This window comes from Asparagus officinalis, chromosome 9 (genome assembly GCF_001876935.1).
Source record: "Asparagus officinalis chromosome 9, Aspof.V1, whole genome shotgun sequence".
Taxonomy (NCBI): Eukaryota; Viridiplantae; Streptophyta; class Magnoliopsida; order Asparagales; family Asparagaceae; genus Asparagus; species Asparagus officinalis.
The window spans coordinates 50,617,533-50,632,365 of NC_033802.1; the positions used below are offsets into that span (position 1 = coordinate 50,617,533).

Here is a 14,833-nt window from a genome sequence, read left to right on the forward strand (position 1 = left end):
CCTCAACCATAATGAACCAATGTTACCTCTAGAACTACCCTCGGGTAGTTGACATAATGACAAGGAAGAATTATCCAACTCAAAACCATAATAGATCATATCATGTATGCCACGTATCAAAGGTATACCCTACTCTTGGATAATCTATAGTGAAAACATACTATAACTGTATATATGTTTGCATCTCTACTTGTAATAGCGATACTCTTGTAAGGTTCTTACTCAATCGCTCTGCGGCAATAGGTTTTATCTCCCTATTCCGGCTATATAAAATAACGATATTCTTGTAAGTTTCACACAATGACATGTGGGTTCAACTTTCTTACTCAATCATTCTATGACAATAGGTTTTATCTCCCTATTCTGGATATTCTTCCAGATGATCGTATAATGATGAATAGGCATATCAGCCTAACCTAAAAAATACACTGATCATCTTCGAGTATTGGGTACAGCCGAGGTCTCATTACAGGAAGAACAACCAAATACTCCTAGTGTGGTACAACCAAGGTCTTATTACGGGATAAACAACCATACTGAGCATCTATAACTGATAAGCAATGCTTTATAATATGTTATTTTACTTTCATTAATTTAACGTGTATCATAAATCTCGACAATACATATCAAATCAATTTAACTGATGTTAAATAGCTTCATAATTATAATATTATAACTTGAAAAGATTGAGAAAATCCCTCGAAAATGGAAATAAGAGTCAAAACATGCACAGGCTGTTTGCCTGACTAGCGGTCGACCACAATTAACTAAAGAATGACATGGGCTTCAAAAATATCCGAAATCGGTCAAGTTGAAAAGGAAAAAAAACATGTTTCGCGTCAACTACGACGCGTCGACTGGGCCTACGGTCGACCGGACTAAATTTTTAGTTTCTCAGATCGTGGCGTTCATTGACTCGATCTTTCCTGGCTTGTATGGCCTTGTTTATACCAAAACACTCCGGCGAGTTAACGTACCTTATACATTTTTTATATATTTTTCTCAATAATATTCACTGACTTTAAATAATTAATCACATATTATTATATTATCCTCAAATTTGGGCGTGTTTACATTCAACTCCCCTTTAATGATTTTCTTTCGATCGGAAATTCATGATCCTATCTTACAAGATTAATAATAGAGAAATAGCATTAAGAGGCGATAATCCAGATAAGAAAATCTCATGTCACATCTCAATCACCATTAATATCTAAATTTGAAAACATAGGCAAATATAAATTACAGTCTAAAATGTGTGCACTCTCACAGTTAACCCCTAATAAACAAGAACTAGTACGTCTGGTGAACGAATCCATAAATAAAGGAACCCCCATATATACCATATGTTCTAAAGATTAGAGGCTAAGTGTTGAGTGACCTATTCTAGCGTTAAATATAAATGTGGCTGAAAGCATATATGAACATGAAATGCATAGAATATCTCAACATGTCGACATCTTAGCTGGCTCAAGACAATTGTGGATTAGTCTAATCATATCCCTCGTTCGCGCTACCTAAGAAAGCTTCTCGGCTCCTCATCGGTTCACTTGAAATTCTCAGCTAAGAATAACTTTATTCTAAGTTTTTTACTCTCTCTAGCAAGAATCGCATACCAGAAGTCTCAATGATAGTCAAATCACTGGATCTCGATCTCTGTGCAACCAACACTCTGCTGATCCTCGTACGCACATGCTCTTGAGCATCGAAACATGAAAGACATGTGCTTACCACCATCGACATTGAGCTAGATGAGTCTAATCATAATAAATAGTTTTCCAATACCGCTCCATAATTTGAAATGGACGCAACATATCCGGGGCAAGCTTTCCCGCATTTATCGAAACGTGATGAAACCGCCTTCACAGTGAATACTTTCAACATGAACTAAGTTCTCCTGACCTGAACTCTAGAGGTCGTCTGCCTCTTGATCTGCATACCTCTTTTGCTGAACTCGATGGGCAATATGTGCTGCTCTAATCAAATGCTTCTTCTTGTGGTCCTGCCTAATAAGCTCCGGCCAAGCAATATGCATTCCTCTAGCTCTTGCCCAAACATATAGGCGATCTGGCAAGCTCCCGTACAAGCTTTCGTATGGCGCCACTCTCGATAGTAGCTTTGATAACTATTTATTATATTAGAAATTCAATCAATGGGATGCGGTCCTCCCAGCTACCCTAATAAATATAATAAAGCATGCTCTCAGCAATACCTCTAATTCCTATTCACTCTCTCTGTCGAACATCCGTCTGGAGGTGGAAGACACGTACTGAATGACAATTGGCTGGCCAAATACATTCTGGAAACTCCTCCAGAAGTGAGATGTGAAGACTAAGCGTTGATCTGATACCAATCGTCTCTCAGACTCTATACAATCGAACTATCGTCCCTGTATGAAAAACTCTCGCATATGTCTCTGCTGTATAAGTCCGTCTTCAACAGGCAAGAAGATGCGCGCCGACTGTCGTCACACTTGTCTACTGCTAACCAAAACATGAATTATTTTCTTTCTTTGATTTAGGCAACCGCTAACGATAAAAATCCATGGAAATATCTGCCTACTTCCACCTTAGGAATAGATAAAGGCTATAGGATTCCTGATACGGTCTCTGATGTTCTGCCTCACTTGCTGGTAGGTAAAGCACTTAGCCACATACTTTCTTGGCAATCGTCTCTACGTATGCATTCCACAAAAATGCCTCTTCAGATCGCTTATACATTTTATTGTACCCCGTATACATCATAATACTGTACGATGCAACCTCATTAAAATAGTCCTCTTTAAGATGTGGATTGTTCGGGCATAAGTAATTGGCCCTTCATCCGAAGACTCCATCATACTCAATAGTTCAATCAGCCTTGGTTTCTTTAGAGATCCTCCCTCTTTCGGGTTTGAATCCAAGAATGCCTCTAAGCTGAGCTAGACCCACTTTGTTACTCAAATGGTTGACTTATAAAGCTGCCTAAGAAGGGCACCTACTGCCCGCTATATACTCCTGCCTAAATCATAGTTGCTGGAGGGTATAAGGTCTTAATATAATGAAACATCTCAAAGCCGCAAGTCCACGACGCTCTTCCTACTCAATGCAATCGCTACAACATCGCTTTTGCCTGGATTGAATATTGAAGAGTGCAAACTCCATATCTTTAATAAACTCAACCCATCACCGCTGCTCTGGTTGAGTTCTTTTTCTTGTGAAAGAGATATTTTAAGCTCTGACGATCGTGAAACAATTAAAGGTACTCATAACAAATAATACTCCACTCCTTTAATGCAAAGACGCACAACCCTCCTAGGTTTAATCATAAAACTCTAAGACCCGATATGACACTTAGTGTAGACAACAAAAGTCTTGTCACTGCTTGGAAGAATCAACCCGGGGTGCTGAGGTAACTTAGCTTTCAAGTCTCAAAGGCCTCCGTGGCACTGCCGTACCCAACACAAACTGTAGACCCTCTTCGTAAGGCATTTTAAGTGGTGTGTGTCTTGAAAGATCTTGAATAAACTTCCTAATAGTCAAGCCTCACCAGACCTAAGAGACGTATGAATTTCGAAAATGGTTTTCGTGGCTTCACATCAAGAAATGAACCCCTGCGCCTCCACCTAGTCGATCTAACTGTAATGCCATTCCGCGACTGATAACATACGCCAAAATTGATCTCAGATAACTAAAATTCATCTTTCTAACTTAGCGTAACAACTAGTACTCCGACAAAGTCCTGTAATACCAACACACAAATACTGATCATAGCCTTGGGCCTTCGACTTTCGAATAGATAAGGATATCTCAATAACACTATCACAAATTAGCCCAATAGGACGAAAAACCCGATTCATCAAATCCATACTCACGTCCTTCTCTGTCAACGAAATGGAGCCAGCACCCCTATGGAGAAATGACTCCGAACAGAAATAAAACCTGAGACAACAACTCATCTAACTGGATCTGGAGCTCTCTCATCTCTCTACAGGCCAATAATTGATAAGATGCTCGGGAAATCAGATGTGGTGGCCAGCTGCAAACTCTATGGCAAAACTCGACCTCCTCTTACGGAGGTAAACCTGATATGTCTAGAAGACATCTCGATACTCTGAGACCCACTCGCATCTCACTCAAATATGCACCCTGATCCCGCAACATCACCTCCACGATATATGCCAAAATGACTCGCGCAATCTGGTTACCACATGAGGTTGTACCATCAACTCAGATCCATCACTACTCACAAGCTGACAGTCTTCTCAAACAGTCGATACTCATATGATAGGAAGATAACAATCCACACTAAGGATACCATAGAACTCAAGACATATGAAACACGATCAAATCAATCACAAACTCAGAATCATCTAAGGCTGATAACACATCTCCTACAAACACTCTTAAAAAGAGACACTTCCCTCAAAGAGTAGATAACAAATAACAGAACATCTATATGGCTACCGCTACAAGCTGAAGTATACCATAAAATCATGGGAGATAGAAATGTTGAAGTCTAGAATAAAAAGAATATGTTCTAGAAAAGGAGTTCAAAAGGAAGCGTACCTTCCACCACGACCCTGCTCGCGCGCATGGTGTGTGAGGAACAACTACATATACCTACCAATAGCCGAAGGCTGCCGCCTGCATCACCTGGAGCGTATGGGACTATTTTTCCCTACTGGACCCTTTGAATAGCTCACACCCTGTCCGCTCAATCTTCAGGACTACTGAAGTATCGTCAATTCTCAACTGCTCGCCCTAGCCTCGGCCCTGAGCACAGTGCTAGCTACTATTGATGATTCATACCTCTGCTAGCCTAATGAAGGTGCGCTTAGACACTCGGATGTTCGGTGTCAGGGCTGAATTTCTCACAATTGTAATAAGTCCCCTAAAACCTGCGCTAACTTGTGCGCCCTCTGATCCTACTGATGTCCCTTTCTTATAGGGACCCTCCTGATGTAGACCGATTATCCTGCTACTGGGTCCTCCTGAACCATTGCAAAAGGTCTCTTACCTTCCTTTAACCCTGAGCTATCCTAATTAACATTTCCATCCTTGCCCTTTAGGAACATAACGAGTCTGTCTCCTAAGCCATGACACCATCTGCTACCTCCGCGCTGACCGAAATCTTCATGATACAGATATCAACGGAAAACCTAGGCGAAACCCCATCATAAACATTGAGGCCGCGTCGACCGCACATATGCGGCGGTCGACCGAACCGCAAACAGCAGTCTACTCTACAGATTTTGCGATATCTATGTTCGTGCGTATTTTTTTGTGATCTAACTTGTTTAATTCATCATAAAACTTGGGTAGAACATTGTAAACATTAGATTAACATCTCAGGAAATTATCAAACATGTGAAACATAATTAATTGCATAATAAATCATATTTAAACCCTTAAACTTGCACGCAACGTCGATACGAAGAATAAATCATCAAAACTCAGTTAAATAATGTTGTTAAATACTCTCAGGTCTTAAAACATCTATGTAAAATCGTTCTTTATCTTTTAAACACAGAAACATCTGATTTTTATTCATATAATACAAAAGGATTGCTTTTATACTCAAATTAATCGATTAGGCTCAATAAAATCACATCAAAACTCATTAAAAACGTTTAAAAACTTGGGAGTAGGGTTAGCAGAGATGAAACTTGCATGAGACTTGTTGAAAAACATGTAAGATGCAATGCCAAGGTAGATCTCTAAGCCAAAATCCAAAACAAACCGAAATCCTGCTCCAAAAGCCCTTAAACTCTTCCAAAAATCAACTTAGGGTTTGTAGAATGTTTGGTGGCTGCTAGGGTTTCAAAACTATGAAATAATACTGAAAATCTCATGAATGAATATATATATATATATATATATATATATATATATATATATATATATATATATTATAAATGATATATATAGAAAAACTTATGTAAACTAAGTGGACGTCCACTAAGTTTCTTAGTCATTGATGATCACTTGATTGAGCTACATTCTGGATGATCCGCTCTGTAAAACTTGATCTACATATTCTAAAAACCTAACACACCAATATTGGGTGAACTCGTCATGGTTTGACCTCCGTCGAGCCATGTAAAAAGTTCTATTAATTCAAAACCGTTAAAATTGATACGAGTGGATGAATTGGTCAAACCACGACGGTTCACCGCAAATTTGGTTGTTAGGGTTTTAGAATATGTAGATCAAGTTCAACGGAGTGGCATCCACAATGTAGCTCAATCAAGTAATCATCAATGGATAAGAAACTAGTGGACGTCCACTTAGTTGACATAAGTTCTCTCTCTCTCTCTCTCTCTCTCTCTCTCTCTCTATATATATATATATATATATATATATATATATATATTATATATATATATATAATATATTATATATATATATATATATATATATATATATATATATATATATATATATATATATATATATATATATATAACTGAGAAATGAACATATGCCTCAAATGAACCGAAACCAAGTTGAAAAAGGAAAACATAATACATGCTTCGCGATCGACTGCGACGGTCGACCGGACTGCGGTCGACTGGACTGGAAATTTTTAGTTTCTCAAGATTTTTCCTTTGTGCATGTTTTCGTCTCGTTCTATTCTCATGTATGGTCTTGTTTATACTCAAAACACTAGTTAATGTACTCATACACTATTTATTGATATTTATCTTAATAAATATTCACTTATAATAATTAATCACACATTAATTATATTATCTCAAATTTTCGGGGTTTTACATTGTTAGAGAGATTAAGTGCTTTCAGGAGTGTAATATGGGATTGAGTGATTGAGAGATTTCAATTTGTATTTTTCACAATTTAGTAAAACTTTTCTCCTCATTCGCTCGTGGACGTAGGCTACAAGCCGAACCACGTATATCTTTGTGTTCGCGTGTCCTTGATATTTTTTCATACTTTTGTGTGATTGATTTTAGTTTATTCTCGGGTTTGTCATAACAACTAGATTTTGTGAAATTAAGCTTGCATGCAATCTCTGTATACGCAAAATTTCTTACTATTGTTACATAATCATGTTTAGTTTGGTTGATGTATTGAACTTTATTAGGAATTATAATATTTTTGTGAAGTTAAGAACTCGAGAATTAGAAGCATTTCGTTTATTTTAGACTTGCCTTTGTTACCTTAAACTTGACAACATTAACATATTTGATCATTTGATGATGCTTTTTGGAATGATTATTATAGTCATATATGACGTCGACTAACTTTTATTAAGAAATTATCATACTATATTTTTATATTAGTCATTATATTTGGAATGATTATTATACTCATATATGATTATTATATTTGGAATGATTATTATAGTCATTATATTTGGAATGATTATTTTTGGAATGATTATTACAGTCATATATGACTAACTTTTATTAAGAAATTGTCATGCTATATTTTTCATATATGACTAAATTTTATTATAGTTATTATGTTTAAAAATTTTGCTGATTCTAAATATTAAAGTTATTATAAACTGTTGGTATTTATAAAATATCTAAATAATTAATATCTAAATAATTAATAAATAATATAACTATGCATTACGTTTTTTTTTTACATTTTTTAACCCTTAACAGGAGGTCAGTCGTCACATAACCCAATTTCATTATCTTCAGCATTAATTACATAGTATTTTATTTGATTTTTATAAGAAATATACAACAATCCAGAATAAAATTTGCTATTTTTTTATATTATGGGAAAATATATAATACTATAATGCTAGCGTTTTACCACTTCTGTTTATGATAAATGTTTGGTCGCTGGTTTTGTCTTTGCGTGATGCAGGGAAATTCACTTTTATTTCTCCCTAAAAAATTGACTCATTTGTGCATTCTGCTAATAATGTTGTTTTGAGGGAAACTTGAAACTCGTAGAATTTTTTTTTGAGAATACTAACTCGTAGAATTATCTGTCTATAAATAATCAGGTTGTCTTTGGTTTTTATCCCTTTCGTTTCCTTTTGACTCGAAGGCCTTCAATTTTGCTTAATTGCTGCGAAGTTAATTGATCTGTGAGAGGATTTGAACCCTCTGTTGACTCTTTTGGAATTGTCCTTGGCCATTTAGAAACCTGAAGTGATGAAGGAAATAACCAGGGAGAGAAAGATTTGAGAAGAAGGAAGAAATTAGAGTCAAGAGAAGATGCACTTTAATTATGAGTTCCTTGATCTTTACAGTCTTCCCTTTATATAGCTTCCAACTGAGAACTTAGCTTGTGCACGTGCACATACAGTGTTTGTGCAAAACTGAACTAACAAACTAACTGTACTGACGTAACAAACTAACTAATCCATTTATTACACATAAGTCCCTGAACTACGCAACTCTTGTCCGATAACCATGGTCTTTTGCAAATCAGCCCAGTATCAGTCTAAGGTCTCACATGTCAGTCCATCTTTGCTCAATCTCCAGCTTCAACCTTCAGCTTCAGCACCTGTAATCCAATCTTCACCTCCGACTCCTGCAATCCCATCTTCAACTCCGATGGCCATTTCCTTAGCTTCCCAGCTCTCATCTTCAGTCTCTATTAAGTGGTTCATTTCCTATGAATTCCCTGTATTCCAGCACCTGACAAATCCCTCCCACTTAAATTGGACCTTGTCTCAAGGTCAAAAGAAGGAAATTTCTTAACCAGGTCCCAATACGGTTCCCAGGTGGAGTCCAAAGAGCTGCGTTGTTTCCATTTGATGAGAACTTCAGATACCAATCTGTTTCCTTTGATAATTGACCTCCTATCCAAGATTGCTTCAGGTTCATCAACAATTTCTGTTACATAATTGGGAACATCAATCTGGACAACAACATCAGTTCCAATCCTTTTCTTCAATGTGACACATGAAAAACTTGGTGAATTTTTGCCTGATCAGGTAAATCCAGTTTATAGGCTACTTCACCAATCTTCTCTAGGATCTGGTATGGCCCATAGAATTTTGGGGAGAGCTTGTGGGTTTTGTATGAAGACACACTAACTTGTCTATATGGCTGAAGCTTAAGAAAAACCCATTCTCCCACCTTAAAGCTCCTGTAACTCCTATGTTTGTCGGCATATCTCTTCATTTGTTCGGCTGTATTCTTCAAACTATGTTTAATGAACTATAAGGCTATGTCTCTTGAGAAAAGGACTTCATCCACTGCCTCAACCCTGCAGCTCTTGGGGACATATGAAGGCAAGGAGGGGGAAGGCCTACCATATACTACTTCAAAAGGAGTAGTGTTTGTAGAGATTTTCCATGTAGTATTATACCAGAATTCAGCCAATGTTAACCACTTACTCCATTCTTTGGGTTTGTGAGAACAAAAGCATCTTAAGTAACTCTCCAGATTTTTGTTAGTAAACTCAGTTTACCCATCAGTTTGTAGGTGATATGTTGTACTAAATTTCAGCTGGCTTCCTTGTAGTTTAAACAATTCTCTCCAGAATAAACTTGTAAAGAGGGAATCTCTATCACTGACAATAGATTTTGGCATCCCATGCAACTTGAATACCCCTTCAAAAAATACCTGAGCAACTGTCTGAGCAGTGTAGGGGTGTGAAAGAGGAAAGAAATGGGCATATTTGGATAGCATGTCAACCACTACAAAGATAACAGTTTTGTTCCCACTCTTTGGAAGATGAGTAATAAAATCCATCGATAGATCTTCCCAAATATAATCCGGAATGGGGAGTGGCTGTAAAAGTCCTGGGGATGCTACATTTTCTCCCTTAGCCCGTTGACAAACATCACAAGCTTGTACATATCTCTGAACATCTTTCTTCATTCCTTTCCAATAGAAAGATCTTCTCAATCTGTGCAAAGTTCTGATAATTCCAGAATGACCTGCTATAGGACTGTCATGATGCTCTTTAAGAAAGGATGTTTTAATATTTTGAGCTGTAGGACTAATCAGAAATTTACCTTTGTAATAATACATCCCTTCCTTATTATGATATTTGTTAGCCTCCAATTGTCCCTTGTATAATTTGGTATCAAGCTCTGTAAAATACTCATTTGTGGAGTACATATGCTTGATTTCTTCCAACCAATCATTGTTTAGGGTGGTAATGGCTGAGGCTTCAATTTCCTGAGGTAAGGTATCTTCTTCAGCTTCATGGATTCTTGACAACCCATCTGCAGCTTTATTTAGTCTTCCTGGCTTATATTCCACACTGTAGTCATAACCATGGAGCTTAGCAAGCTATTTATTCTGGATTCCAGTATGAATTCTCTGCACAAGTAGATACTTGAGACTTTGATGGTCAGTCCTAATCACAAAATTCCTTCCCAATAGGTACTGTTGCCATCTCTTTGTAGAAAGGATGAGGGCTAAAAGCTCCTTCTCATAGTTTGACGGTGTAGTGTTCCTACCCTTCAATGTAGAGCTAAAATAGGATATAGGCCTCTTATTTTGCATCAATACCACACCAATCCCTAAACCAGAAGCATCACATTCAATGATAAAAGTTAGATTAAAATCTGGCATTGCTAAAACTGGTGGGTGGGTTAAAGAAATCTTTAAGGCTTCAAAGGCTTTTTCAGCATTTTCCCCCCAGATAAAGGCTCCTTTCTTCAACAACTATCAATGGCTGAGCTATAACTCCAAAATTCTTGATGAATTTTCTGTAGTACCCTGCTAAATCTAGGAAGCCTCTCAATCCTTTTAATGTTTTAGGTCTTGGCCAGTCAACAATAGCTTCAATTTTCTTTGGATCCACCCCAACACCTTCCTGAGACACAACATGCCCCAAATAATCCACTTGTGTTTGTCCAAAGCTGCATTTAGACATTTTGGCCACTAGTTTATGATTTCTCATTATCTAAAATACTTGTCTTAGATGAGACAAATGATCATACCACCCTTTACTGTAAACCAATATATCATCAAAGAAAACCAAAATAAACTTCTTGAGCAGGTCTTTAAAAATGGTATTCATAAGGGCTTGAAAAGTTGAAGGAGCATTTGTGAGTCCAAAGGGCATTACCAAGAATTCATAGTGGCCACTGTGTGTCCTGAAAGCAGTTTTAGGAATATCTACTTCATACATCGTTATTTGATGATAACCAGATTTTAAATCCAGTTTGGTAAAATATTTTGTGCCATGTAGCTCATCTAATAACTCATCTATAACAGGGATAGGGAATTTATCTTTGATTGTAGACTGGTTTAAAGATCTATAATCAACGCACATTCTCCAACTCCCATCAGATTTTTTTACCATGACTATAGGTGAAGAAAAAGGGCTGTTACTAGGTCTGATAATTCCCTTCTTAAGCATCTCTTCCACTTGTTTTTCAATTTCATCTTTTAAGAAATGTGCATGCCTATATGGTCTGATGCAAATAGGCTTGGTTCCGTCTTCCAGTTGAATTTTTTGATCAATACTTCTACTTGGAGGAAGATGGGGCAACTCCTGAAAGACAATTTGAAATTCCTTTACCAAGTTTAACATGTCTGCAGGCAGTTCTTCATGTATTTCCTCTGTTGTGCATGTTTGTAGGTCCACACTACATAACTGGATTAAAAAACCCTGTTTTTGTTCCCTGAATGTCTTAGAAACAGCCTTGCTATCAACCAGCTACAACTCTTCTGGAAGTACCCCCTGTAGAGTTCTTTTAGCTCCATCACTCACAAATGTTACCTGCAACTTTTTAAATTTCAAAGTAATATCTTCAAGAGTCTTCATCCAATCAGCTCCTAAAATAATCTGGCTACCCCCCATGGGCATCACTAACAAATCAACCTGAATTTTTACCCCTTGACATTCTAGGGATACTTCATTGCAAACTCCACCACCTTTAATCAATTCTCCAATGGCAACTAAGACATCAAAACTATTAGATTCAGTTACTAATAGCCCCAATTTCTTTACCAACTTAGAATTTATAAAGTTGTGGGTTGATCCAGAATCTATTAGGATGCTAACAGCCTGATTCTTGTAATAGCCCACCACCCTGATAGTATGAGAGTCATTAATACCACTGAGTGCTTGTACTGAAATAAAGGGTGCTCCCTTCACCAAACTCTAAGCTAACTCTATAGTTATGTCCTCCTCTCCTTCTTCACCATCATCAACTTCATTCTCCTCTGAATCCCCTTTTAAAATGCCTTCTAAAAGAAACATTTGCTTCCCCTTGCACTGATGACCTCTAGGACACTTTTCATCACAGGTAAGGCATAGGTTCTGGCTTCTCCTCCTTTGTATCTCTTCAGGAGTTAGCCCTTTGAATTGAGAAGGAGGTTTGGGGTTTTCTCTCACAGAAGGATAGGGTGATGAACTAGTTGGTACAACTCCTGTATTTGAAGTATTCCAATTTACCCTAGATTTTTTTTCATTGTTGAGTTTATCCTCAAACAGTTTGGCCAAGGATATTGCTCCTTTCAATGAGGAAGGTTTGGAGGCTGTTACTTCATACCTCAATTCTTCTTTAAGTCCCCCTATGAATTTTTCCAAGATATGTCTCCTAGAAGGTTGATCATCTAGTAAGCTCAAAGTTTGCTCAAACCTTCCCAGATAATCCCTGACTGTAGTAGTCTGTTTCAGGGTTGAAAAAGCATCATAGGGTCTTGAGAGTTCACTTGGCCCAAATCTGGTAATAATTTCTTCTTTAAAAATTTTCCACTGACAGAATTCTTCAAGATTCCTAGCAAGCCATCTATACCATTGCAATGCTTCTTCTCTCAAATAGAAAGAACAGACCTTAACCCATTCATCACTCTTGATGTCATAATACTCAAATATTTGTTCAGTTTGCTCTAACCAGGCTATGACATTTTCATTTCCAGAGAAAGAAGGAAAGTCTAAACGGAGTGATTTGGGTTGAACCAACTTTTGATTACTGAAGAAAGAATTTTTATGGGAGACATTACCAAGATTATAGACTGGTTAGAGTTCTCCATTGGAATCCACCCCTTTGTTTGGTTGAAAAGCTCTTGGTGTCTGTTCTGAACCCTGTCTGCTCATTCCTCTGATGCCTGGTCCCAAAAGGCCTGTGTCATTCCTTGGTTCTAGGCCCGACATTCTCCGCTCATCTCTAGCTCTTGATCTTGGAACTTCTTGACCTTGCTCCTTTGATTGCTTGAGTTCTTGGACAAGATTTTGGAACTGAGAAGTTATTTGAGAGGATATCTGAGAAGATAACTAGGTAGTAAGTTGAGAAGATAACTCCTCCATTCTTGAAGATAGCTGGCGAGTAAAGAAGACTTGTTGAATAATAGCTTCTTCAACTTTAACCAACCTCTCTTCTGGAGTTGCTTCTTCCTAAACCGTTACCTCAGAATCAGCCATGGTGTCGTCAACACCAGCTTCAGATTCCAACATAATCTGCTCTGATACCAATTGAGAGGATTTGAACCCTCTGTTGACTCTTTTGGAATTGTCCTTGGCCATTTAGAAACCTGAAGTGATGAAGGAAATAACTAGGGAGAGAAAGAATTGAGAAGAAGGAAGAAATTAGAGTCAAGAATTTAGAAGAGAAGATGCACTTTATTCATGAGTTCCTTGATCTTTACAGTCTTCCCTTTATATAGCTTCCAACTGAGAACTTAGCTTGTGCACGTGCACATACAGTGTTTGTGCAAAACTGAACTAACAGACTAACTGTATTGACGTAACAAACTAACTAATCCATTTATTACACATAAGTCTCTGAACTACGCAACTCTTGTCCGATAACCTTAGTCTTTTGCAAATCAGCCTAGTATCAGACCAAGGTCTCACATGTCAGTCCATCTTTGCTCAATCTTCAGCTTCAGCTCCTGTAATCCAATCTTCACCTCCGACTCCTACAATCCCATCTTCAGCTCCGATGGCCATTTCCTTAGCTTCCCAGCTCTCATCTTCAGTCTCTATTAAGTGGTTCATTTCCTACTGAATTCCCTGTATTCCAGCACCTGACAATCTGTATCACGTTTCCTTTTTCATCTTTCTTCCGTAACGATTGAATACCTAATCTGACTTGTTTACTTTGAGAAAAAATGCTTGGAAAGTAAATATTAATCTAGCTATATTTTGTTGATTTGTCGCTTGTGGAAAAATATCTGAAGAAAATATTGTATATATTCCTCTTCTATTTTATTATATTTATTTATTCATTTTAAATTGCTATGATTATTGGTTATTATGGTTCATTTATTTTATTCTTTGACTTCCTTATTGAACCTAATTATTACCAAAACATTTTTTTAATTAAAATCTAAGGGAGTGTTTGACAACTTCCCACTATTCAGATTTGTAGTGCTTAACCTAGTTAAGGGATCAAAATGTTCTTCGGGTAAAATTGGGCTGACTCTAAACTAGATTTTTTTTAGTTCAAATTTGGGCACTTATTTGAAACAGGATTGATCCATCTCCTGTTTGATTTACAACTAACCTAATTAAGGTATTAATCTAGCTAAGGGGCAAGTAGCCAAACACTCCCTAAGGTTATACTTACAGCTATACAGATGATATGCTAAGAGCATTTCCCATGATTTCCTCTCCGCATTCTTTTATGTCTAGTAACCTCAAATTAATACCTAATTATAGAATAGAGATACCAAGAGCTTTGACTTTTGGAGCCAAAAAATTGGCCTTCCTTATGAACATTTAGTACCATTTCGGTACATGTTATCATGTTTTCGGCAAGAGCCATAACTATTGCGTTGTAATTTTTTATGGACCATAGTCATTTGTTTTCTCTGATGACAAGAATTCTTGACTTAAACTTATGGTAGAACTAAAGTTACTTTATCTACTTGTAACTTTATTTTCTCGAAGGAGCAGTTGAAAAGATTTTGTAGCATCCTGAGGTTAGGGTACTATTCCTTCAATGATTGTAG

General features: G+C 37.2%; 1 protein-coding gene across 1 annotated transcript; it reads right to left on the reverse strand.

Annotated features, from left to right (window-relative positions):
• Positions 10,551-13,403, reverse strand: LOC109823445. Its single transcript, XM_020389730.1, has 6 exons — positions 13,287-13,403; positions 12,965-13,142; positions 12,049-12,778; positions 11,655-11,967; positions 10,870-11,426; positions 10,551-10,788 (listed from the first exon to the last, which is right to left on the reverse strand). The coding sequence occupies exons 1-6, from the start codon at positions 13,401-13,403 to the stop codon at positions 10,551-10,553; spliced, it is 2,133 nt and encodes a 710-aa protein (XP_020245319.1).

What these genes read in the sequence shown, in the direction of transcription:
- LOC109823445 (XM_020389730.1), bottom strand. Translation starts at nt 13,403, where the DNA reads ATGGCCAAGGACAATTCCAAAAGAGTCAACAGAGGGTTCAAATCCTCT. An exon ending in CAGAGGAATGAGCAGACAGG is followed by an intron (nt 12,779 to 12,964) that starts GTTCAGAACAGA and finishes AAAATGTCATAG; the next exon opens with CCTGGTTAGAGCAAACTGAA. An exon ending in GAGGAGGACATAACTATAGA is followed by an intron (nt 11,968 to 12,048) that starts GTTAGCTTAGAG and finishes TCATACTATCAG; the next exon opens with GGTGGTGGGCTATTACAAGA.